At 26.6% G+C, this 24,563-nt stretch overlaps 3 protein-coding genes across 3 annotated transcripts; 1 reads left to right on the plus strand and 2 right to left on the minus strand.

Annotated features, from left to right (window-relative positions):
* Positions 1–917: 917 nt before the first annotated feature.
* Positions 918–2,653, minus strand: LOC124917943 (NAD(P)H dehydrogenase (quinone) FQR1-like). The gene is made up of 3 exons (XM_047458210.1): positions 2,548–2,653; positions 1,385–1,744; positions 918–1,297 (listed from the first exon to the last, which is right to left on the minus strand). The coding sequence occupies exons 1-3, from the start codon at positions 2,568–2,570 to the stop codon at positions 1,054–1,056; spliced, it is 627 nt and encodes a 208-aa protein (XP_047314166.1). The 5' UTR covers positions 2,571–2,653; the 3' UTR covers positions 918–1,053.
* An 11,128-nt stretch (positions 2,654–13,781) lies between these two features.
* Positions 13,782–15,494, plus strand: LOC124917939 (40S ribosomal protein S4-3-like). Its single transcript, XM_047458205.1, has 5 exons — positions 13,782–13,904; positions 14,344–14,421; positions 14,518–14,698; positions 14,764–14,861; positions 14,929–15,494. The coding sequence occupies exons 1-5, from the start codon at positions 13,902–13,904 to the stop codon at positions 15,361–15,363; spliced, it is 795 nt and encodes a 264-aa protein (XP_047314161.1). The 5' UTR covers positions 13,782–13,901; the 3' UTR covers positions 15,364–15,494.
* Positions 15,495–17,791: 2,297 nt separating this feature from the next.
* Positions 17,792–18,862, minus strand: LOC124917937. Its single transcript, XM_047458203.1, has 2 exons — positions 18,280–18,862; positions 17,792–18,190 (listed from the first exon to the last, which is right to left on the minus strand). The coding sequence occupies exons 1-2, from the start codon at positions 18,860–18,862 to the stop codon at positions 17,979–17,981; spliced, it is 795 nt and encodes a 264-aa protein (XP_047314159.1). The 3' UTR covers positions 17,792–17,978.
* Positions 18,863–24,563: the final 5,701 nt, after the last annotated feature.

A 24,563-nucleotide genomic window follows, 5' to 3' on the forward strand; every position in this document is an offset into this window, starting at 1 on the left:
TTCTAAACAAATATCGATATGTTCAATTATTTTAAACTCAAGCTTATCTCCTTAGCCAAGTTTCGGTTGTATTATTTGCTTAAATACTCTTTTAGACTAAATTTTGAATCTCATATTCAACCTTATCGAATATTACATTAACTTTATTAAACATCTATAATTATTATATATTTTGAACTCACTAAGTTATTTCAAATGATAAGAGTGATTTTTTAAAAAATAAATTAAGTTCACGAATTTGATTATTACTCAAAACGTATTAAATTAAAGTGAAAATTATAACTTTTTAAGAATAATACTAGTTTTTACCAACAAACCAAAATAAAATATACTCTAATTTCTCTTTTCTTATATTTAGAACATATTTTTTTATTTGATAAAAGATCATTTAAGTATAAAATTCATTAAACAAACTAAATTCTTATTCAATCGCTAAACACTTATATTTATACTATTTTAAATAACTTACATTTTTATAATTTTATACAAACAAAGATTATTTGAAAACCAAATTGAATATTCAAATAACATGTAAATCCCAATAAGGCCCAAGTGAAATTCAACCACATCCAAATTGATTAAAAACATTTTTATAAAAGAATTTCGATCTCATTAATAACATTTATTTTATTTTATTTGAATGTTTGGCCTAGATTTATATTAATATTATTAATGTATTATTTCTTGATATATATTAAAAACATTAATATTTATAAAATCTAGCTAAAACATTTTTTTTTTGGTACAAATATATTACCTAAAGCCTTGTTTTTGTTTGGCCTAAGATTATTTCAAAACAATACGAGTTTTTTAATGAAAAAAAAAACTTGATTGTTTAAAATTTGCGTTATTTAGATCATTTCGAATACCAAAATACAAAACTTCGACAACTTGGGTACTTCAAGTGAAACAAAAACTTGCTAACGCGGGATATCAGATTGACATTTCATCGCAAAAAAATAAATCGTTACAAGAGATTGGTCACGCAAGATCTTAGACAAACATTAATTTAAATTTTGATCGAATCACAAAGAAATATGAGAATTACTCGAGCTAAGATCCATCCATTCCTCCCTTCTTAAGCTTCTTAGTAATGTCGGAAATGTATTGTCCTTGGTAGAAAGCTACCTTCAATTCGTATTCGGAAGGCTGCCTCGATCCATCACCCGATATAGTCCCAGCACCGTAAGGGCTCCCGCCTCTAACCACATCCGGAGGAGGTTGTTTTACCGACAATGGTTTCCCAATTGGTACAAATATCATCCCATGATGAGCCAAAAAAGTAATAGCAGTTAACCTACAATAACATGTCCAATAAAAAAAATTATATTCTTCAATCATTTTGCTTAAAATAATTGAATTATAGTGAAAATAATAATCCTACGCTGTCGACTCTTGACCACCTCCTTGAGAGCCCGTGCTGAAGAAGAAACCGGCGGGCTTTCCAGCAAGCTCCTGAGCTCCCCAAAGCGCGACGGTTAAGTCGATAAAAGTTCTAAATTGGGCAGGCATCATCCCAAATCTTGTTGGAAAGCCGAAAATAAAGGCATCAGCGTCGGCTAATTGATCGGGTTTGATAATGGGAACATTGTTGTTCTTCGGGGGTGCACCTAATTGAGCCAAAACCTCGGCAGGCATAGTCTCGGGGACTTGCCATAATGTCGCTTCGATTCCTTCGACACTATCGGCTCCCTTCTTTATTTCTTCGGCAAGTCTAGCTACATGTCCATATGTTGAATAATACCTGTGCCCATGTTTTTATTTCATCAACAATAATAACAAAATCAATTGAAAAATAAAGAGTTTTAAATTAGTACATTTGTCTTAATTAACTAGGGTTAATTCGATACTACATGCACAGGCACTACCTGTATCCCACTTCACTCATTAAGTGACACCTATACACAAAAGTAAACATTAAATCTCTCATTTATTAATTTTTTTTATTTGTAATGTGACACTTTCTTAATGGATACATGCACTACCAATATATGTAACATCTAACTAACCATTAACTAATTCTCCTCAAACATATTCACATATACATTTTTATTCTAAATTTTCTCCTTATTTTTTAAGTCCACCTTTTATTCTTTTCATATATACTCCAACTATGAATCCTTAAAATAAACAAAAGATTAAAGGGACATAATCTCTGCACTTGTAACTAATAGTATTTCCATTAAATATATATAGAGTAGTGATAGAGGGAGGGAATTTGGTGAGGGAATGACGTGGCAACACCTTCATTGGTTGGAAAATGTAAAGGTGAGAGGAAAGAAAGAAAAGAGAGAAATTATTTGATTTTTTCAGCGAATAAAAATATGACACGTCATTCCTCACCAAATTCCCTCATCAAATTCTCTCACCTAATCATTTCTCATATATATATATATATATATATATAATAGTATTTATTTATGAATAACAAATTAAAAAAAATGAAGATATTAGAAGATGGCAGATCTATGAACAAAAAGAATGAATGAGCGAAACAAACGTGACCTTGAAATATAGAAAGAAAAGAAGAAGAAGAAGAAAGCTTACACGATGTAGACTTTGGTAGCCATGGATGAACTGTAAATAATCTCTCTCTCTAGTTTTCTCTCTCTACAAGTTGTTGAAGAAGAAGAAGGGATTCTAGCTAAATTTAGAGCCGTACTAAGCTTCTTTATATAATAATAAATTAATAATAGATAAGGCTGTATTTTGTGGTGCATAAATACTTACTTTCTTTTTATCATTATTTTTTATTTGTCAAAATTACTCTATATAGACTATAATTTCATTCAGGGTTAGTTTTTTTTTTATTTATTTAAGGATTTTAAAACTAATTATTTATTTATTATTTGTGGTTTCTAAAAAAAATTGTCACCTACCATCTTAATTTTATATTTTTTAAATATAATAATTTATTTATCTAATTTTTAAAAATAGACAAAATATAATTTAATTTATCTAATATTTATTTATCTAATTTTTAAAAATAGACAAAAATATAATTTAATTTATTTAATATTAATTTATTAGTTAATTATTAAAATATTACGTTAAAAAAATTAAACAACTCTTAAATAAACTCTTTTACAGTAAAAATAAATAAATTTATATTTATAAATTAAAAAATATTATTTATTTAAATAAATTAATTAATATAATTAATTTTATAAATACAATTTTTGTGTTGTTTACTTATTATTATATTTTTTATTAATTTTATATTTAAATATATAAATTTTAAAAATTAATTAAGTATAAAACAATTAATTATATATAACTAATAATAATATATAATTAATATTTTTTAAATTAAACTCTTATGATTTAAAATAAACTCAAGTTTACATTTCTTAACCAGATTTTATCCTAAGCATTAATTATAATTCCTGAAAACATCATTAGTACTTATAGTTAACATTAGTAAACCCTTTAATTATATTTATTATTATTTTTTTTTTAAATATTTATAAAAGATGCTAAAAAGAATTGTAAAATTATTTTTGGAACAAGGCCCATCTAGATAATTGCAACTCAACCACTTATATGAACGATGGATGGATCCATCACAAACTTGAAGAAAGTTAGTTTTGACAATTCGTTAGACTGTTTTTTTTTTTTAAATTATAAATTTGTTTGAAATAAAGTACAAATAAATCAATATAAGACATATATAAATTGAATGATATTGAACTTATGTTAAAAAAAATCATTTTATTAAAAATTAAAATCAATCATGTTTTAGAAAAAGTTTAATACATTTTTTGCTTTCTATACAAAAATATGGATTAACCAATTGGTTCTTTTATTTCAAGAAAAAGAAGAAGCAATCCCATGAATTTAATTATGCATGCAAAATTAATTATAATTTTAATTTTAAGCAATTCATGAATTTAACTAAGCATTTACTCTCATAACTTTTAAATTTAAAGATAAGATAAAAAAAAATATACTATAAATAATATTTTTTTTTATACTTTTCAGATTTCTGTAATATTTTGTATACTTTTTTATATAACCTTTCTTTACCATTAAAAAAATCTGGAAAAGTATATATTTATTTAGATTTTGTAAATATAAATAGATAAAGATTCAAATTTCAATCAATATTTATCTAAGATAATTTAATACCTTAATTATATTCATTAATATCTATCAACCACATATATTATTTCATTTGTATATTTGATTTTAATTTTCATTCATATGAAATCTTATCCTCTAACCCATCCATTATATATATTGACTAGAGATAGAGATGCATTATACATCATAAACAATCATACTATTAATAAGAGAAACAATGGAAAATACAACTCTAAAGATGACTCTCTTAGTCATGCTCATCGGTATTTCATTTTCTATCTTTTTTTAGACATCCAAACTCGGAAGTTTCTAACATTATGTCGATTTTATTGTTTAGGCTTATTATCCTTGAATGCTGGTGTCATGGCCTCAAGACCAAGAGTGACTCCGGTCGTCTCATGTCGTGCAGAAACTGAATGTGCTAACTATAGGAAAACATATTGTTTTTCGAATGAGCAAGTTTATTGCGTTGGAGAAGTTTGCTTATGCAGAACTGAGTTTAAGAGAACGATAAATAGTTTTATTCATGTTCGTGAAGATATACTTACATGATATTGGTTGAATTCTAGAAAGTGTGAATGAAACAAAGGTTATCTTGGTTGGTACATGTTGATTTGTTACTTTTTTTTTTTTTTTATCTTGTAAATCCCTATCATTATGAGTTATTAAAGAGACTAGCATGAATCCCGTGCATTTGAACGGATGAAAATATATATAAAATATTATTTATTTATAAATATTTTAGATAAAATTAAGTTTCATTTTAAATTTAATATTAACTTATATTTTATCCTTTCGGCACTCACTTAACCGCTCAATTGACCCTCATTTTGTGACTCATATTTTTTTATGTGCAATTTTTATTCTTTCGGCAAATCACCCACCAATCTTAGTCGACCTCAATTGATGACACACCTCTTATATATTGTCAAACTCAACCACTAACCATCCAATTGACCTTCATCTTGTGACTCACACTTTTTCATATGACTCTATCCCTCGACAAACCACTCACCAATCTTATTCAACCTTTTTTACTTCCACTTTAACAAATCAACAACCAATTCCCCAATTAATCACATACTTCTTATCCAACATCAAACCAACCACTATCCAACATTCATCTCGTGACCTCACACTTTTAAATGATCGTCAAACCAACTATTAATTTCAACCTCACACTCGACAAACCACCCACCACCCGACCTTCATCTCGTGACCTCACACTTTCAAATGCTCGTCAAACTCAACCACTAACCCTCCAATTGACCCTCATCTTGTGACTCACACTTTTTTATATGCTTCTTTATCCCCTTGGCAAACCACCCACTAAACTTAATCTTGTGACTCACACTTTTTCATATGCCTCTATACCTCAACAAACCACTCACCAATCTTAGTCAGCCTCTCTTTTACTCTCACTTCAACAAATCAACAATCAATCCCCAAATTGATCACAAACCTCTTATCCAACGTCAAACCAACCATTAACCACCATCCGACATTCATCTCGTGACCTCACACTTTCAAATGCTCGTCAAACCAACCATTAATTCAAACCTCACACTCGAAAAACTACCCACCACCCGTCATCCATCTCGTGACCTCACACATTCAAATGCTCACCACACCAACCACTAATTCCAACCTCACACTTGACAAACCACCCACCACCCGACCTCCATCTCGTGACCTCAAACTTTCAAATGCTCGTCAAACCAACCACTAATTCCGACGCCACACTCGACAAACCACCCACCACCCGACTTCCATCTCGTGACCTCATACTTTCAAATGCTCTTCAAACCAACCATTAATTCCAAACTCACACTCGACAAACCACCCACCATCTGACCTTCATCTTGTGACCTCACACTTTCAAATGCTCGTCAAACCAACCACTAATTCTGACCTCACGCTCGACAAACCAGTCAAGAATACATCGTTGAAAATATAAATTTGCATGGTTTGGGATTCGAAACCTGGTCTTCCAATGAAATGTGAATATTTAAACCGCTAGATTACTTATGATTGTTGAAATAATTTTATTATTTTGTGTATACATATATATTTTGTATTTAATATTTATTAAGAATTAGTTAACCACCACCTGACCTCCATCTCGTGATCTCACACTTTCAAATGCTCGCCAAACCAACCATTAATTACAACTTCTCGACAAACCACCCACCACCCGACCTTCATCTCATGACCTCACATTTTCAAATGCTCGTCAACCCAACCTCTAATTCTGACATCACACTCGACAAACCACCCACCACCCGACCTCTATCTCATGATCTCACACTTTCAAATTCTCTTCAAACCAACCATTAATTCCAACCTCACACTCGAAAAACCACTAACCACCCGACCTCCATCTCGTGACCTCACACTTTTAAATGTTTGCCAAACCAACCACTAATTCTGACATCACACTCGACTAACCACCCACCACACGACCTCCATTTCTTGACCTCACAAATTCAAATGCTCGTCATACCAACCACTAATTCTGACGTCACACTCGACTAACCACCCACCACACGACCTCCATTTCTTGACCTCACAAATTCAAATGCTCGTCATACCAACCACTAATTCTGATATCATACTCGACAAACCACCGACCACCCAACCTCCATCTCGTGAACTCAGACATTTAAATGCTCGTCAAACCAACCACTAATTCCAACATCACACTTTTGTTTAAAATTTTGCATGAAATGTGAACACTTAAACCGCTGGACCACTTATGATTGTTGAAATAATTTTATTATTTTGTGTATGCATATATATTTTGTATTTAATATTTATTATCAATTAATTAATTTTTATATTAACATAAAAATTATTTATACTCATAAAAAAATATTATATATATATATATATATATGATGAGTGAAAAAATGTATGATAAAAGATAAAATGTATTTATATAAAATTAATGACTAAAAATAATATATAATATATATATATATATATATATATATATATATATATATATATATATAAAAGGTAACCAATAAATATAAAATTATGAAGGTAGGTGCATTTATAAAAATAAAAAAAAAAATTTGTTTATATTTATATATAAATAAAATAAATATAAAAATTATGAAGTTAGATTCATTTATAACCAATTTTTTTTGTTTATATCTTGAATTAATATTAATATAGATAATGTTTTAGATAATATATGATAATGAAATATATATTATATATAATATATATAATAATGGAAAAAACAAAATTTAATTAAGAAATAAAGAAGAGGAGAGAGTAGAGAGTAGAGAGGAGAGAGGAGAGAGGAGAGAGGAGAGAGGAGAGAGGAGAGAGAAAATATTTAATGATATGAATTATATATGGATTAAGGTGGTTGACTTTAAACATTATTATATATATATATATATATTGTTATTATTAAATATAAAAAAATATTTGTTATGTAATATCATATATTTTAATATAACATTGATAAAAAAAATATTTTATATTATTAGTGTGAAAAAAATATAAATATTTATATGGTAAGAGAGAGTAAAAAATACATAATAATTAAATTAAGGTAGAGAAATATATATATATATATATATATTAAAAAAGAAACTTATATATATTAGGAAAGAGAAAATAATTAAGATAAATAATTATTAGGAAATAGAAATTATGAAATAGAGTGAGGAGCGAGGAGAGAGGAGAGAGAAAATATTTGATGATGTGGATTATATATTAATGACGTGGATTAATGGTGTGCATGTTGATTTAAACATTATATATATATATATTTTGTTATTATTAAATATAAAAATAAATATGTTATGTAATATTATATATTTTAATATAAAATTATTAATAATAAAAAATATTTTATATTATTAATGCGAAAAAAATATAAATATTTATATGATAAGAAAGAGTAAAAAATACTTAATAATTAAATTAAGGGAGAGAAATATATATATTAAAAAAGAAATTTATATATATATATATATATATAATTATTTGGAGAGAGAAAATAATTAAGATAAATAATTATTAGGAAAGAGAAATTACCTTATTTGTTAATTATTGTGGAGAGAGCATGTGATACACCTCAAACATTTTAAATTAAGATATATATAGATTAGTTGATTAATTCAATTTCAATTGATTTGACTTATAATTTGACTTGTATTTAAAATTATTAGTTATTTATTTCGGTAAAAATTAAATAAGTTTATGCATTATTGTTAATGTTATCATTTTAAAGTGAAAAAATATGTGTACTTTGTTTCTATACAACTTTTCTATATCTTAGTCAAATATAAAATTATAATAAATATATTAACTTATAATTTGTATGGTACTTGTAACAAATTAAAAATAACATATAAAATGTATATCCTTATAGGATGCTTCTAGAAGAGGCATTAACATTCTTTTCGATCTTGCTCCACACCTTAGTGTCTAATATTTTTTTCTTTTCAAGAGTAGATATAACTAAGAAGTTTTTCTTTTCATTTTTTAAACTAGGTTCATGCCATTAAATTATAAAATTAAAATAAATTATAAAATTAAACTCATTCTAAATAATATAAATTCCAACACCAACAAATATCATTTAGCAATATATAATCAGCATATCTCTAACCACTAGTGAACAAAAACATAGGCAATGTCTCTTTCGTCCCGATTGGAGACAATATTTTATGGACCTCCAATTTGAAATATGTTATTATTTAATGATGTACAAAGATCTTATCATCAATCAACATGAAAAACATGCAACACAAGAACAAATAATGAGATGGGATAAATACACCGTCCAATTTTTCTTTATTTTTTTATTGGGATTATTAATTACTTAACCATGGGATTGGAACATTGATTTTTTGTATGTACAAAACACTTTAACCATTATAACATATTTTTTATTTTATTGTTATCTTTTTATGTCAGAATATTGAAGGAGTTGTATTAGAATATTATGTTTAGAGTTGCATAAGTTATGTCTAATATATAGATATTAGATTGAACTTATAAAAAAATTAATATAATAATATAAGATAATATAGATATTATCACAATATATATTATTGTGATAATATCTTACAGATATATTATTTTAATATAATAATGATATTATCACAATTTATAATATTGTAATAATATCTTACATATATATTATCTTATATATCTAACATCCCTTCTCAAACTCAAGATGAAAAACACTTGAACAACTTGAGGTTGAAGACGATCGAAATGTTGAAATATTGATGATGTATTCTTCAAACAACTCGCGAGCTCCATCTAGTTACAGGATGTCAATGTGTTGACTGATAAATCAGCGAAGATGTCGAATTCTATGGGCATAAAATGATAGGCTAAAGTAACAACTAAATGAACTCCGAAGTTACTTGTGAGTCTCGAAATCCATCAAATGACAGGAATGTTCGTGTGTTGCATAAAATAAAACCAACGAAGAGGTCGAATCTCATGGGTTTAAAATGCTTGGCTGAAACAACAACTAAATGAACTTCAAAGTTATTCGTGAGTCTCGACATTAATCCATCCAATGACGGGGATGTCCGTGTGTTGCATAAAATAAACCAGCGAAGATGTCGAATCTCATGGGCATAAAATGATTGGCTGAAACAACAACTAAAATCAAAACTCAGAGAATATGATTCCGGAAGAAAATAAGAGCGTCAACATAATTATTTGAAAAGAAAAAAATATTATTAAAATATAATAATAATTAATAGAGCATTATTAGAGTCTTTCATCAATAACTAAAGTAATCAATGATGGAGATAACGGAAGACAAGATTTTCTAACTTAAAAAAAAACTTTAGCTCTGATACCATTTCAGAATATTGAAGGAGTTGTATTGAAATGTTATGTTTAGAGTTACATAAGTTATCTATATTATATAGACATCACATTGAGTTTCTAACAATTTTATAATTTTATGCATAAATATATAAGTGATATAACTATAAAATTCAAATAAGTTACTCAACTTACCTTACATAAAGTATAAAAAAAATATTGTAGTCTAAGTACTTAATCATTCTTACTTTCAAATATTCTTTCTTGAATTTAATATACACACAAACTTAAATAAAGTCACAAACCATACTCTCTCTAAATCTCAAATAAGTTATTTTGACTACCAACATAATATATTTTCAATACCATCATTCACATAAAAAAAACATTCTCTAACATTATGAACAAAATAAGCCTTACAAGAAAAAAAATTAAAAAATTGTGGGAGGTAAATTGTTGTATATTTATAAAATCATTTGGTTGATTATAAAATATTAATTATAAGTAAGTTAGTTAGAGTTCTCTACATATAATAATAGATTTCAAGTTTAAGATTTATATATATTATTTTTAATTTTATATATTTTTAATTAATCATTCTAAATTTTGAGATCAGGTCAACTCTTAAACCAAAGTTCTGAACAATTAAGTATTTATTATTTGAGCTAACAAAGTAGATTGTATGAATTAAGCATACTAGTTATCTTATTTGAAATTTAATGAAATTTTGCTTTTGCATGTGTTTATTTATTTTTATTTGATATCTAATTTCATTTATTTGTGCTGAGTTAGAATTTCTTTCTTCACAAATAATTCAAAATAATATGCAACTAACCTATTTAATATTTATTTTTTCAAATATTTGTTAAAATCTAGCACAACTCTTACTACCATATCATTACTTCAACATAACATAATGCGTTTATAAATGAGTTTTTCTTCTTGAACCTCAAATTCACATATTTGTAAAAATTTGGATTTCTCCTCTCAAAACAAAAACCTATATTCTCTATGACATGGAAAATAAAGTTTTTTTTTTCTTCAAATTCTAATATGCAAATCTTAATCTTAGTAGGATAAAAAATAAATGTCTATAATATCATTTTTATTGACTACATCATCAATCTTTATAATATCATTTTTATTGACTACATCAATCTTTGCTTTTATTATTGAGTTAATGAAATTAATTCTTCCTAAAGAGAAGATTAATTATAATTGACTGTTCTTAAAAATAACATTTGATTTATCCTTACAATTGATGTGTTTTGGGAATATAATTATTTTCTTATTTTGTATAACTCATTTTAGGTGTTTAATTTACTTTTTATAATTTATCCTTTTTAAAAAGTTAGATTTTATCACAATTAATTTTGAAAACTATCAAAATAAAAAAAGTATGATTATGTTTGAATTTTGTATAAAAAAAGAAGTAATAAAAAATAAATATTTTTTTTTACTTCCATCATATTTTTTTTTTATACATAATCATATTTTTTAAAGATGCTTATAAGTCAAAAGTAGTCAAAAAGGAACAAAGAAAAGATAATTTATTGAATCAAAATTTATTTACCTTTTCAATATATCAATTATTTATAAATGGTATAGTTTCAAAGGTATTACTTAATTAGTAAATATGAAATTTAAAAAAAAAAAATAAAGTATGTAATTTAACACTATAAATACAACCATGGTCCTCCTTATTTTTCACCAAATTCCAATTGAGGACAAGATTAGACAACAATGAGAAAGCTCTTTTTGAGTATAGCTTTTTTAGCAATCCTTTTTTCTATTACTTCAAGTCAATCTGTTTCGATTTCAAAGAATTTAGAACCAGTAAAGGGAACAAGATTACCACATAAGGACCTGCTTTTTATGGAGACAACTTCAAATGACTCGTCTACTAACTCGGTGGATGGTAGCGATTATGAAGTGATACCTTGCAAAACTGAAAGTCAGTGTCAACGAATTGCGTGCCCAGTTCGACCATCCTGCTACAAAGTATGTCATATCACTTGTTTGTGTTTGTGTATTCCATAGTTATTTACTTCATTAAACTGATTATTGGAATTTTTTATTAAAGATTTACATATAAGATTGAATCTCAACATCCTTAATTAAATTTATGTTTAAACTCTTCAAATCTTACCATTTATAGATTTATACAAGATTACACTAGATAAACTCTTATTATTTAAAAATTCTAAAATTTTATGATATTAAATCTTAAAATTTATTTATATTTGAATGGTTAAATTTGTATCAATAAAATAAATACATAAGAAAAATATGAATACAAAATAAAAGAAGGAAATGAAGGGAAAAAATGAGAGAAAGATGTTGAAATGATAGAAATCTCGAATATTAAAAACACGTTATTACAAGTTATAACCAGATATTTCAAAAAAAATGATCAAATAATATAAATAAGCAAGTCCGGCAAGAGGATGAGACAGTCTATGCTTATTGTTTATATGCAACCTTAAACCTTAAGACGGTTACTCTAAATAAGCACCCGAAAAGACAAAAATGAAAAACAAGGAAACTAGTAAATGGTCCAACTTTGTTCATCTCGGCTACAATAGTGAGGATCGCGGTGTTAACAATCTAACTAGAAAGGATCTTGTTGTTGAATAGTTTTTTTACTAATCTTCTTCAAAATGGTCCATCAAGTAATTATTCATTTGGTTATCTTTGGAGCCTTTAACTTCAATGGCAATGGCATTTAATGGTTGATTGGTTAGAATGAAACTTTTGCTCATATTCTCCTCAGATTGATACTAACAAGCTAGCTTCTCTACATATGTTATTTGAAAAGTCATAAATAATTGTGCATTTGAAAGAACTAAACACCATTTTGTTTAATATCAATTAGATATAGTATTAATTAAAAAAAAATCAATTAATTTATCAAACAAAATACTAGAATACAAAAATATCATATTAATTAAACCAATTAAAAACTCAAAACTTACTTTTTCATCGAACAATATTTTTTCAAAAATCCATTAAATTTCCTAAATAACTCAGTATCAAACAAGATCTAACGGATCAAGAAATATAATATTTTTAAGGTTCAATGAGTGGGAATTATATGTTGTTTTGGTATGAATTTATTTATTTATGATCTAATTTTGATTGATTTTAGTTTGTCATCCAATTAAGTATCTTACTCCTTTTTTATTAAACAAGTACAATATTGAGAAGAAGAAAAATAGATGTTTAGATAAATTATTTTTTCAATAAATTTGTAGTCTTTTTTTTTTTTTTATCTTTTTCCAAACAAATCATATTAGATCACACAAATGTGTCCCATTTTTTGCATGACAAACGATAACATTTGCAAGTCTATTTCTATCTCTTTAAAAATGAAATTATCCCTATTGCGAGTTAAAACATTAATATGATGGATCATTTGATTGCAACGAATAAGATACAAGTTCAAATTACAAAGGTCAATTACTTGTTATGAATTTCACTCAGTTATTTATTCAAACGATGACATATATAGGCATTCTGAAACCAACGAGAACCAGGAAAAAAAAACTTACCCAAGGTAGCAACAACTTATTTAAAGAGAAGTGAACAAGTTGGCATCAAACAAGTTCCAAAAACCCTAGTTATTTCTACACATTTAAAGAAAACTATCATTCTTATTCTTGCAAAAGAGACAAATAACATCAATTATTACCCTCCTTTTTCACAAGTTTATCTCCACTAACATTTCCATTGTAACAAATCTTAAAAATTAAATTATTGATTTTTTATTATTTTCAACCCATAAATTTTAATTATAGGTGCATATTATATTGGGCCTATTAAGCCATATAATAAATTAAATTATAAAGCCCAAAACTTTAGGATAATATATATATACAGCCTGCTAGGGTTAACAATCTCTTTCCTCCCCCTCACCAGCTAAACCTAGAAGGAAGAACAGTCGCAAATCTGCGCCTGTAAGAAGTCCAGATTTCAGGACTTCTCTCTGATCAAATCCCTTCAAGATGGTAAATCTCTCTTTCTATCTATCTCATATCGAAAGTTCCATTGCTAAAATGGCTGTGTTTCTGCGAATTTGTTGTATCTTGCTTCAAATTCTGTACAGAATGGCGTTAGATATCTCATTTCTAATAGAAAGTAGAAATATTATATCTTCATTCCGTGGTATCATTGAATAGTTCTTGTTTCTTCACTTATTTAGGTTTTCGAAGTTTTCAATTTTTATGCTTCATTTTGGAATGATCAAATCTTTAGTAGTGAAACTGGATTACACCATAGATTGGGTTTAGACAAATACCCTTTTTTATTTATTCTCCAGGGTTCGTGAAATTGTACCATTATTGTAAGAGAATCACTTGGATATAGATCTATGAACTAGACTTCACATATGTAGAGAATTTGGTTTCTTTATTGATTTGGTTAAACTGTTTTTGATGTTTTTAACAGGCGAGAGGTTTGAAGAAACATTTGAAGAGGCTTAATGCCCCAAAGCATTGGATGCTTGACAAACTTGGTGGTGCATTTGTGAGTAACAGACATTATTATTATTATAAGTAATTAAGTATAGCTAATTCTATTGTTTATTATTGTTAATACATGATCTTGTTCTTATTATATTAGGCTCCCAAGCCATCATCTGGTCCTCACAAATCAAGGGAGTGTCTTCCTTTGATCCTCATATTGAGGAACAGGCTGAAGTATGCTCTCACTTATGGTGAGGTTGTCTCAATTGTGATGCAACGACATATTCTTGTTGATGGGAAAGTTCGAACTGATAAAACTTACCCTGCTGGTTTTATGGGTAAGTTTCCATTTTCCTCATGATTGTAAATTTCATTTCTTTGTTTAAATTTGTCCCCTTTTCAGATGTTGTGTCAATTCCCAAGACAAATGAGAATTTCCGTCTACTTTATGACACCAAGGGCCGATTCAGACTCCACTCTATTAGGGATGATGAGGCCAAGGTTTGTCCATTACTTGTTTGGAGATTTACAATTACCTTTATAAGGATTGACCCTTTTCTTTCTGCAGTATAAGCTTTGCAAGGTGCGATCTGTTCAGTTTGGGTCAAAGGGTATTCCTTACATTAACACCTATGATGGTCGGACTATTCGTTACCCTGACCCACTAATCAAGGCTAACGATACTATCAAGTTTGATTTGGAATCAAACAAGATTGTTGACTTCATCAAGTTTGATGTTGGAAATGTTGTTATGGTGACTGGAGGTAGGAACAGGGGTCGTGTTGGTGTTATTAAGAATAGGGAAAAGCATAAGGGAAGTTTCGAGACTATTCATGTTCAGGATTCGACTGGTCACGAATTTGCCACACGTTTGGGTAATGTGTTTACGATTGGTAAAGGGTCTAAGCCATGGGTGTCTCTTCCTAAAGGAAAGGGTATCAAGTTGTCCATTATTGAAGAAGCTAAGAAGAGGCTTGCTGCACAATCTGGTGCTGCTGCTTGAAATTAAATTTGAAGTTGTTTATGCAATGCTAGAATGCTACTCTATTTATTTTGTTAATTTTAAATGCTGATTTTGAACTGGTTTTCTACTATTTTTAGTGTTTTTATTATCAATTGAACAACATTTGCTCATTGTCTTGTTTTGTTAGTAATAGGAAATATACATTATCTAGCTACTCTTGCTTTTGGTTAATTTCATTGAAAAAATGTTTTCTTGATATTGTAATCAAAATTGAATGATTTTTTCACAAAACTAAATTCTTTTAAGGTGGATCTTTATACCAATTTTTGTCTCATCTCTATTTATAAAGATGGATTACCCATTATGTAATTGATTTTTTCATTATTTAGACCATTTTAATTGAGAGAATTAAATCAAACATGTTGGTTTTTCATTAGTTTTTTAGATTGTTTGGGTTAATATTTACAAATGTCTTTTTGAAGAACTCAAAAATAAAATTATATAAAAGCGTTTTAAGTTTAAGTCGGATTATTGTAAAACATTGTGTTAACTTTTCTTTATTAAAATAAACACAAAATTATCATCAAGAATAAATACAAAGAATCATACTTAGTTGATATATATATATATATATATTTTTTCTAATTATTTAAGTAAAATTATATATTCAGTTTTTTAATCTTTTTATTCAAACTCTAATATTTTTAGTCCTTCACTCCGTCTAACTTGTCAAATTTATCCACTAAAATACTGTAGAAAGATAATTAAAACACCCTTAATTCTAGATAAATTATAATATCAAAGCAAAGCACTCTTCTCTTATATTTGTAAAGAATAATTATATATTTATTTTTCATGTTTATTTTATAATTTTATACAATAAAGTATTATTTATTTATTTTTAAAAAAGATTAATATATATTAAAAATGAAAAAATCGTTTAAACAAAACGATAAAGAATGACAGAAAACATAAAAAACAAAAGACAAAATAAAAACGATATTTAATAAATTACCGAGCTCGTAAATCCTCAAGAATAACGGTTAACTAGTCACCAGACCTATTGACTTTTCTGAACTAATTTCAGAAAACGTCGTAATAATATAAAATGTGTCGTTTAATTTATTAAATTATTTTATATAAAATAGTGTTGGGAATGGTTTGATTGGTTATTTGGAGAATAACATCTAGTTTCTTTATAAGAAAAAACTTTATTGTTTGGTGTAAAATATAAAATAAATAGTTTTTAAAATGATATTTACTACTTAGCCTTTAGATAATGGGAAATTTGACCGAAATAACCCTCTTAATAGGGCTATTTCCACTTTTAACATAGGCCAAATAATTTTTTTAAATATAACATTTTGCCTATGGTAAAAGACCTTTTTACCCTCAAATAAAAAAAAGACTTTTTGCCTTTGAGTTTCTTCTCTCCCTCTTCTCTTTTCATATTTCCAAACCGCCTTCAGTTTCTTCCTCTTTCCCGAAACCCCCGACGACTAACCGAGCGACGATCCAAGACAACGAACGACTATCCAAGCAGAACGAACGACTAGAACGAATGAAGAACGAAGGTTTAGGGTTTAGGGTTTTAGTGTTTATTGTTTAGGTTTAGGTTTATTGGCTGACTGAATCGTTTTGGGTTTAAAATGCATATGTCGAAGGCTGTTGCAGGCTGTCACAGACGAATGCGCATCTGTCGCAGACGACAGATGCGCATTCGTCTGCGACATGATCGAGGGCTCAACCTCGGAGTTCGTTGCTTCGGAGAAAACTCACTCTCAACCTCAACATTCGTTCGTTCTGCTTTTTTCCGTCGTCGGGGGTCGGATAGTCGTCGGGGGAGAGGAGAAGAAGAAGACTATGATGATGGTGGCTTCGTTCTGAGTTGCTTCGTTGGTTCTTTCGGCTTCGTCGTCGGGGGAGAGGAGAAGAAGAAGAAGATGATGGTGGCTTCGTTGGTTCCTTCAGCTTCGTCGTCGGGGGAGAGGAGAAGAAGAAGATGGTGGTTGCTTTGTTTCGGAAATATGAAAAGAGGAGAGAGAGGGAAAGAAAAAGAAAATGTTATTTTTTAATTGAAGGGCAAAAGAGTATTTTCCCATGGACAAAATGTTAAATTTGAAAAAATTATCTAGCCTATGCTAAATTTGAAAATAACCTTCTTGTGAGCGTTATTTGTCAAATTTCCCTAGATAATAGTACTATATAATATTTAAATTATGGGATATTTTTAGTATTTTATATATTAAAAAAAGATGATTTAATTGATAAAAAGATGATAAATGAGATGTTTAAATTTTGAGGTAAAATTAAAAATAAAATAAAAAAAACAATATGGAACTAGTTCTTAAAGTATAATAGAACAATTTTTTTTTCATGGAATTTTTGGATTTTTTTGATAAATTCCAAAAATAAAATAAAATGGAACAAGCTATTTCCTAAATAAGGTAGACAACAACCCACAAGTTATCAACCCCCAGATAATTCATAGGATTACTTGAACTAGATTATTGCAGTGATTGACTCAAAATTATGATTCATAATCTAAACTTTGTTTGAAAAATCAAGAATAGGGTTTGCATTAATAGAATAATATCTTCTTCCCAAGAACATCTTTAATTGAATTGATTTCACTTCCAAACAAAAAAAGATCATCACTTTGAATGATACTTCACCATCCATTTCCAAACCTTCTTCCCCTTCTTTTTCTTCTTCTTCTCCTTCATCATTCCTCCATCCCCATCATCTCTGTTCTCAATACAACTTCCATACTCAGCCTTTGATGAAACATCCAACTTCAAATCAATAAAACCAGAATCATCACTTATGTCAATAAATTCACTCTGTCTCATCCGGGTTGTTGTACCTGTTAAAAAAAACATAAACTTGATCAATAACCACAAGTTACAACAATCAACATAATCAATTGCATATAATTCAAATGTTCAAAGTTACCATTTTCAAATCCACTCTTTCTTGGTTCTGTCTCACTGCTGAAACAGCTTACTCTAGCTGATTCAATCATAGAACCTCCATTAACATCACTTGAGAAAGTGAAATCACTGCTGTCTTCATGATCTCTAAAACTTCCTCCTCTGAAACTACAAAGAGACCTTGATCTTGACATGAGCTCATCAATAGCTACTTTCTTCCTGATGAAAAATCTTCCAATTTTTCCAAACCCACTAACTTTCTTCTCTTCAACACTCCTTCTTTGTAACTCAACAGATCCCAGATTCAATTGAGATGGGTTTTTTTCAGTTTCATTTTCTATGAGGAATGAGATTCTTCCTACACTCCCGACATCCGGTGACGGCGGATCAGAGAAAGTACAAGAACATAGACGTTGATGTTCACCACAGTATGAACAGATCAGATTCATCAACCTGTCTTTAAGACAGAAAGAACAGATTCCAATTGAAGAAGAAAAAGGGTGATCTTTACAAGGGAAATCTGATGAAGCTGAGTAATTAAAATCAGGTTTGAAATTCTTGAATCTTTCTTCTTCCATAGCTTTGCTTCTTCTCTGTTCTTTCATGGTGGAAATTCTGGTTCTTGATTTGTGAAAGATGAAGAAATGGGTTTGCTTTTTGATATGGAAAAGTAAGGAAGAAGATCAAATCAAACTGTTTAAAGAGAGATATTTGAAGAAGAACCATGAACATGTATTGTCAGATAAATTGAAAAAAAAACATACTTTCTTATGAAAGATGAGTCCTAAAGGCGTCACCTTTACGTTATTTTTCCTTGTTAAGGAACAGTTGTATACTTTCATGGCTACTATTTCAAATTGGGATGGTTTATTTGAAAAAGAAATAAATTTATTGTATTTTTTATTTTAAGACTATTTTAGTCAACTAATTAATTGTTTGTTCAATGGTTAAAAAAATTATAATTAGAAATTTGTTATCAACGGTTATAAAGTTTGACTTTCAATACTTTATGTGATATTTAAAATAAGATTTTAAATATTACAGTTAAATTTGAATAATTCAATTTGAATTTATTAATATTTTGCTTAATTGAATCTTTCAAAATATGTTTTTTTATATTTTATAATTTTTATTTAATAGTCTTTATTTTATAATATAAAAAAAATATTTTTTTAATGAATTTTAATTTTTTTATTATTTTCATAACTTATCACTTAATTTAATATATTAAGAATTTATATAAAATATATAAGTTTGATAATACATATTTATAATTATTTATTTATTTAAATGAAAATACGTTATAAATAATAAGCTCAAATATTAATCTTATTTTAAAAGTAAAAAAAATACTACTTTAAAAATAAAATTACCAAAAAAAAGCTACTTTATCCTTCTAAATTTAATAAAATTAAAGCTATATATATAAAGTCTTATTGTTATTCTATTTTATTATAATGAGATAGTTTGAGGTGAGAATGCATTTACCATCTCTGTCTCGTTTTTATTTAAAAGATTTTTTTAATATCACCACACCTAGTTAATAAAATATCTTTTTTTAAAAATAAAAAATATATAATAAAATTATATAAACGTAATTTTTTTAAAATAATATATATTGTAATATATTAAAATTTTAAATTATTATAAAGAAATAAACTTGCTACTGGTATAAAATATAATAAATAAATAAATATATTGATAATTAATATATTTAATTATGTTTATAGTGTTCGGGTCAAAATCGGTGTGAGATCGGAACGGGCGAGTCGAGGCAGGGGACACAATTATCATCCTCGTTCTATCCCCGTTCGGTTTCGGGAGAAAACTGTCCCAAACAAGATAATTTGTTTCGGTTTTCGCGGAAAAGTTTCAAATTATCAGTCTATTAGTAATTACAAGTATAACCTTTTTTTTATTCTAATTCATCTGATTATTTAAAAAAAATTATTTTCAAACATCATAAAATATAAATATAATTATATATAAACTATTTATAAAATAAAAAATATAGAATTAGTTCGAAATATGAAGTCATAATATTTTTTCATATTTTCTCATTCCAAGGATTTTTTTTATTATAATTTTAAGATTTAAATTTTAAATAGAGAAAAATATTTTAATAATTTTATATTTAAAATCCCAAATAATTTAGTTGTTTTTATCAAAATCAATTCAAAAAATCCTTTTAAAAAATATATCAAGATTATTTAAAAATAACACCAAATACATTATATAAGAAAAAACAGTTTTATATAATTAAGTATGTAATACATTATCTAACTTATTAGGATATTACAAGGGTATGAATTTTGTTTGAGATATACAAAAATTAATATTCCTTAATAAGAAATAAGAATCTTACCAAAAAGTAAAAATTAAATTAAATAAAAATGTTAAAATTAATTTATTTGAATAAATTTTAGATTATTCAAAAGATCTTACCTTATGATTAATGGTAAAAAAATAAGTTTTTTTTTATAAAATATTTAAATAGTATTACTATATAATGATAAAATATTTTTTTAAAATAAAATATTTTAATTAATAAATTAAATAATTTAATTTATGAAATAATAATTTAAATAATGTTTAATTATATAGAGACTTTAATAATAAGAACAATCAAACAAGACTATAGTATATAGGTATGCAGTTGTTGAAAAGTAAATTGAATCTTACAAGCAATAAGTTTGCTAGAGCTATGATAAGATACATTAGAAAGAAAACAATTTGAGAATTTTTACTGTATTAAGAAAAAACAATTACTAATAAATTTCAAAATACATTTTGTTTAAAGGTACAACCAACTAAATTTTTGTACACAAAAATATTTAAGAGATTGCTTTATTTGGATTATTTGAGATTATTTTACAAAAAAATTATGACACATTAGATTTTTTTTTTCAATTTTATAAAATAAAATTAATAATTAATTTTTTCAAATTTTATTTTATTTATAACTCTTAAATACTAATAAAAAGATTCTAAAAAATTCAAATAAATTATTCAATAAAAACAATGTTTTTTCAAAATAAAATATCTAAAAGTTTTCAATAAATATAAAGAAAAGGAAATCCAATAATACGCCAATAGTCACTTGTAAGGTTAAGAACGAACCCAACCATCAATCCGATGTCAACTATCATTATGATTCCGCCTCATTTAAACTCTTTTTCTGTCTCACTTGTATGCACTCTTTCTCTATATGACTAAATTAATAATATTAATTAATTAATAAGTTAATAAGTTTTGTAGTATCAATATATATATATATATATATTTGTTTTTATATTAAAACTCACATATTTTATAAATATTTGACATTTTTGAATTATATATTGTATTGATATATTATTCGTGTTGTTTCGGTGTAACACAAAAGTGTTCGTGTTGTGTTTTGTGATTTTTTATTAAAAAAATATTTAATAAATATTCGATTAATTATTCCAAATAAAATTATATATTAGAACTTTTAATCTTATTATAAATTTCAAAACTAAATCATTATGTAAAAATATTTTATTCACAATTATTATTTATTTTAATAATTATAATTATATTATGTATATAAATTAATTAAAATAAAATCATATTTCAAATTATTTATTATTTTAAAATAAATTATTAAATATATATTCTAAAAAGTTTTATTATACAGAAAATTTAATTATGTAGAATTTTTTTTATTAAACTATAAATTGATAGATATATTTTTGTTAAAAATTGAACTTATATTAATCATAAATGAATAAAAAATTATAATAATAACAAATCAATCATAAATCATTATTTTCCCTTGAAAACTTCTAAATGAATATTGCAAGCAAGACATGATTAAACTTTTGAGGCATGAGGCAAGCTAGGCAACATATATAATAATAATTATTATTGCCTTTAATTTAAAATTAATAGAAATAACTAATTACTTTTTAATTAATAAGCTAATCACATCACTGTTAGTATAATAGTATTATCCTACTAATTAGTTGCATAATCATTTTGTCCTCCACTCCCAACTCCTCTTCATTTCTTGTTGTTTTTAGTTTAATTTTATTTACTTTAGATAACTTTATTTTTTTTAAATTAGAAATATGATTAAAATATTAGTTTAATTTCAAAAAAATATAAATATTAATATAAAATCAATTATAAAAACAATATTTTAGAAATTTGGTAACCCTTCTAATCAATGCACTAACTTCCTTTAAAATAGTTTTGGTATTTGTGTCATGAGATTAGCAATGATGAGACAGCATAAGTAATGATTAGGAGAATAATAAGCCTCAAAATTATAATTATTATTAATATATTTTTTTAAAAAGTTTATATATTAAAAATAAAAATAAAAAATTATTTAAATAAAACGAATAAACATGACATAAAAAGAAGAAAAAAAATTATCGAGCTCGTATATTCTTGAGAAAAACGATTAACTCCCGACAGGCTTTATTGGTGGCTTTCCTGAACTAATCTTAAAAAACATCATAATAATAGTATGATACAAATCGGACGACTACGATCATTGAAAGTTCGACGATTTCTCTTCAACCATATAATAAAAAAAACAATTTGGATGGTTACTCAAATAAGTAGGTCTGTCGTATAGTCGCATAAATCTAAATTTTCCCAAGAACTATTCAAAGACTCGGACAACACCCAATGAATCTCCGTAATACTCCACAAAAGACTCCAAATACTAATCATCCATCAACAATGCAGACGTAAGTGAATTGCCGATTAAACCTCTTTGTGACACATACGACAGTGACTAGCCATAATATAATATTTTTTTCATACATATATTATTCGTTAGAATTCCATCATTAGATGGAATCTTTGACTCTCAAAATTTTTTTCAACAAAAAATATATAAAATCATTTTAGTGAACAATTTTTAGCAATGCCCACATGAAAATTATCTATATATTGCCAACGCATAACATTTTATTCAGACGGTCAGGGACGAATCTATGTAGGGGCTCGGGTGGGCTCAAGCCCAGCCAGAATTTTTTATTTTTTTTACGGTAGAAATATGACATTACCCTTAATCTCTTAAAAAAATTAATATAATTCGTTGTTTTTTTATCTAATTATTAAAAAAATGGTAAAATTTTACTTTTATATACTTGTTTTTTTCAAAAAAAATTCGTTATTATTTTAAGTCAACCTAAATTTTTTTCAAGCCCACCTCAGTTCAAAATCCTGAGTCCATCCCCTGCAGACGGTGACATTAAGTTTTGCTTCTGATTAGCCATTACCCCACTAACTCTTGGAAGCATGCTCTTTACCCTCCCTATAATGATGCCTCTGTTATTTTGGAAAGCGTTAAACTTTATTTGATTAAGTTCTATAAAAAGTAAAACTCTATTATAAAAAGAAGTCTCTACTTCTATATATAATTCGCCTAGCAAAATCACTAAACCAAGGAGGAAAACAAAATTATTATTATTATTTTTGTCTATCATTAGAAAAACTTCCCTCTAATTGCTAAAAGTGTGATGCAATCCTTAAAATAAAAAATTGAGGAATCGAGGGATTATGCGTTCTCGATCTTCTTTGTAAAACTTGTCTTTCAACTTTTTTCCGAGCATATGAAAGTGATCACACAAATGTTTTAAGTTCGACAACTTATTACATTTTGAGAAGTTTGATCATAATATTGAATTTAAATACTTTTGAAAAACTATGTTGATACATGTTCAACTTATTGAAAAGATCAAGAAAAAATATAGAAAGATTTTTAAAAATTGCACTTAAATAAAAACATGCAATTTTTTTTTGTATAGATGAGTTTACCTAGAATATATATTGACTCGATCTCTTTGTTCACCTTTTGAAGACCTCAATGGGTTAGATTAATGATTGCCTTGTTATGAGTTTTTTATTTTATTTTTTAAAATTACAAGTGTTAGTGATATTTTTTAATTACAATTAAATAATTTATAATAAATCTGGTCACATTCATTATTATTCTTTTACGAATTTTCATCATTTATTTTGTCATATTCATCCAAATTATAGCTCAATAATTAGATTATTTAAGTCTTTCAAATGATCAGTTTATATGTAAGATTCAAATTCATTAAAAAAAATTAAAAAGGTGTTTTCTAGATAAAAGATTCTAAAACCTCATATATGTAAATGGCTTTTTTCATGCTTTTGTTAAATCTTTTATTGGATATATTAAAAAAGAGATTAAAAGTCTTTATATATTTAAATGGCAATTTGATTGATCATTTGATGGAGTAATGATGAGATTTAAAATTTTTGAATAAGAAAACACAATCTCCTTTTTGTTTAATT

The sequence above is a fragment of the Impatiens glandulifera genome, unplaced genomic scaffold (genome assembly GCF_907164915.1).
Source record: "Impatiens glandulifera unplaced genomic scaffold, dImpGla2.1, whole genome shotgun sequence".
In the NCBI taxonomy this organism is placed as follows: domain Eukaryota; kingdom Viridiplantae; phylum Streptophyta; class Magnoliopsida; order Ericales; family Balsaminaceae; genus Impatiens; species Impatiens glandulifera.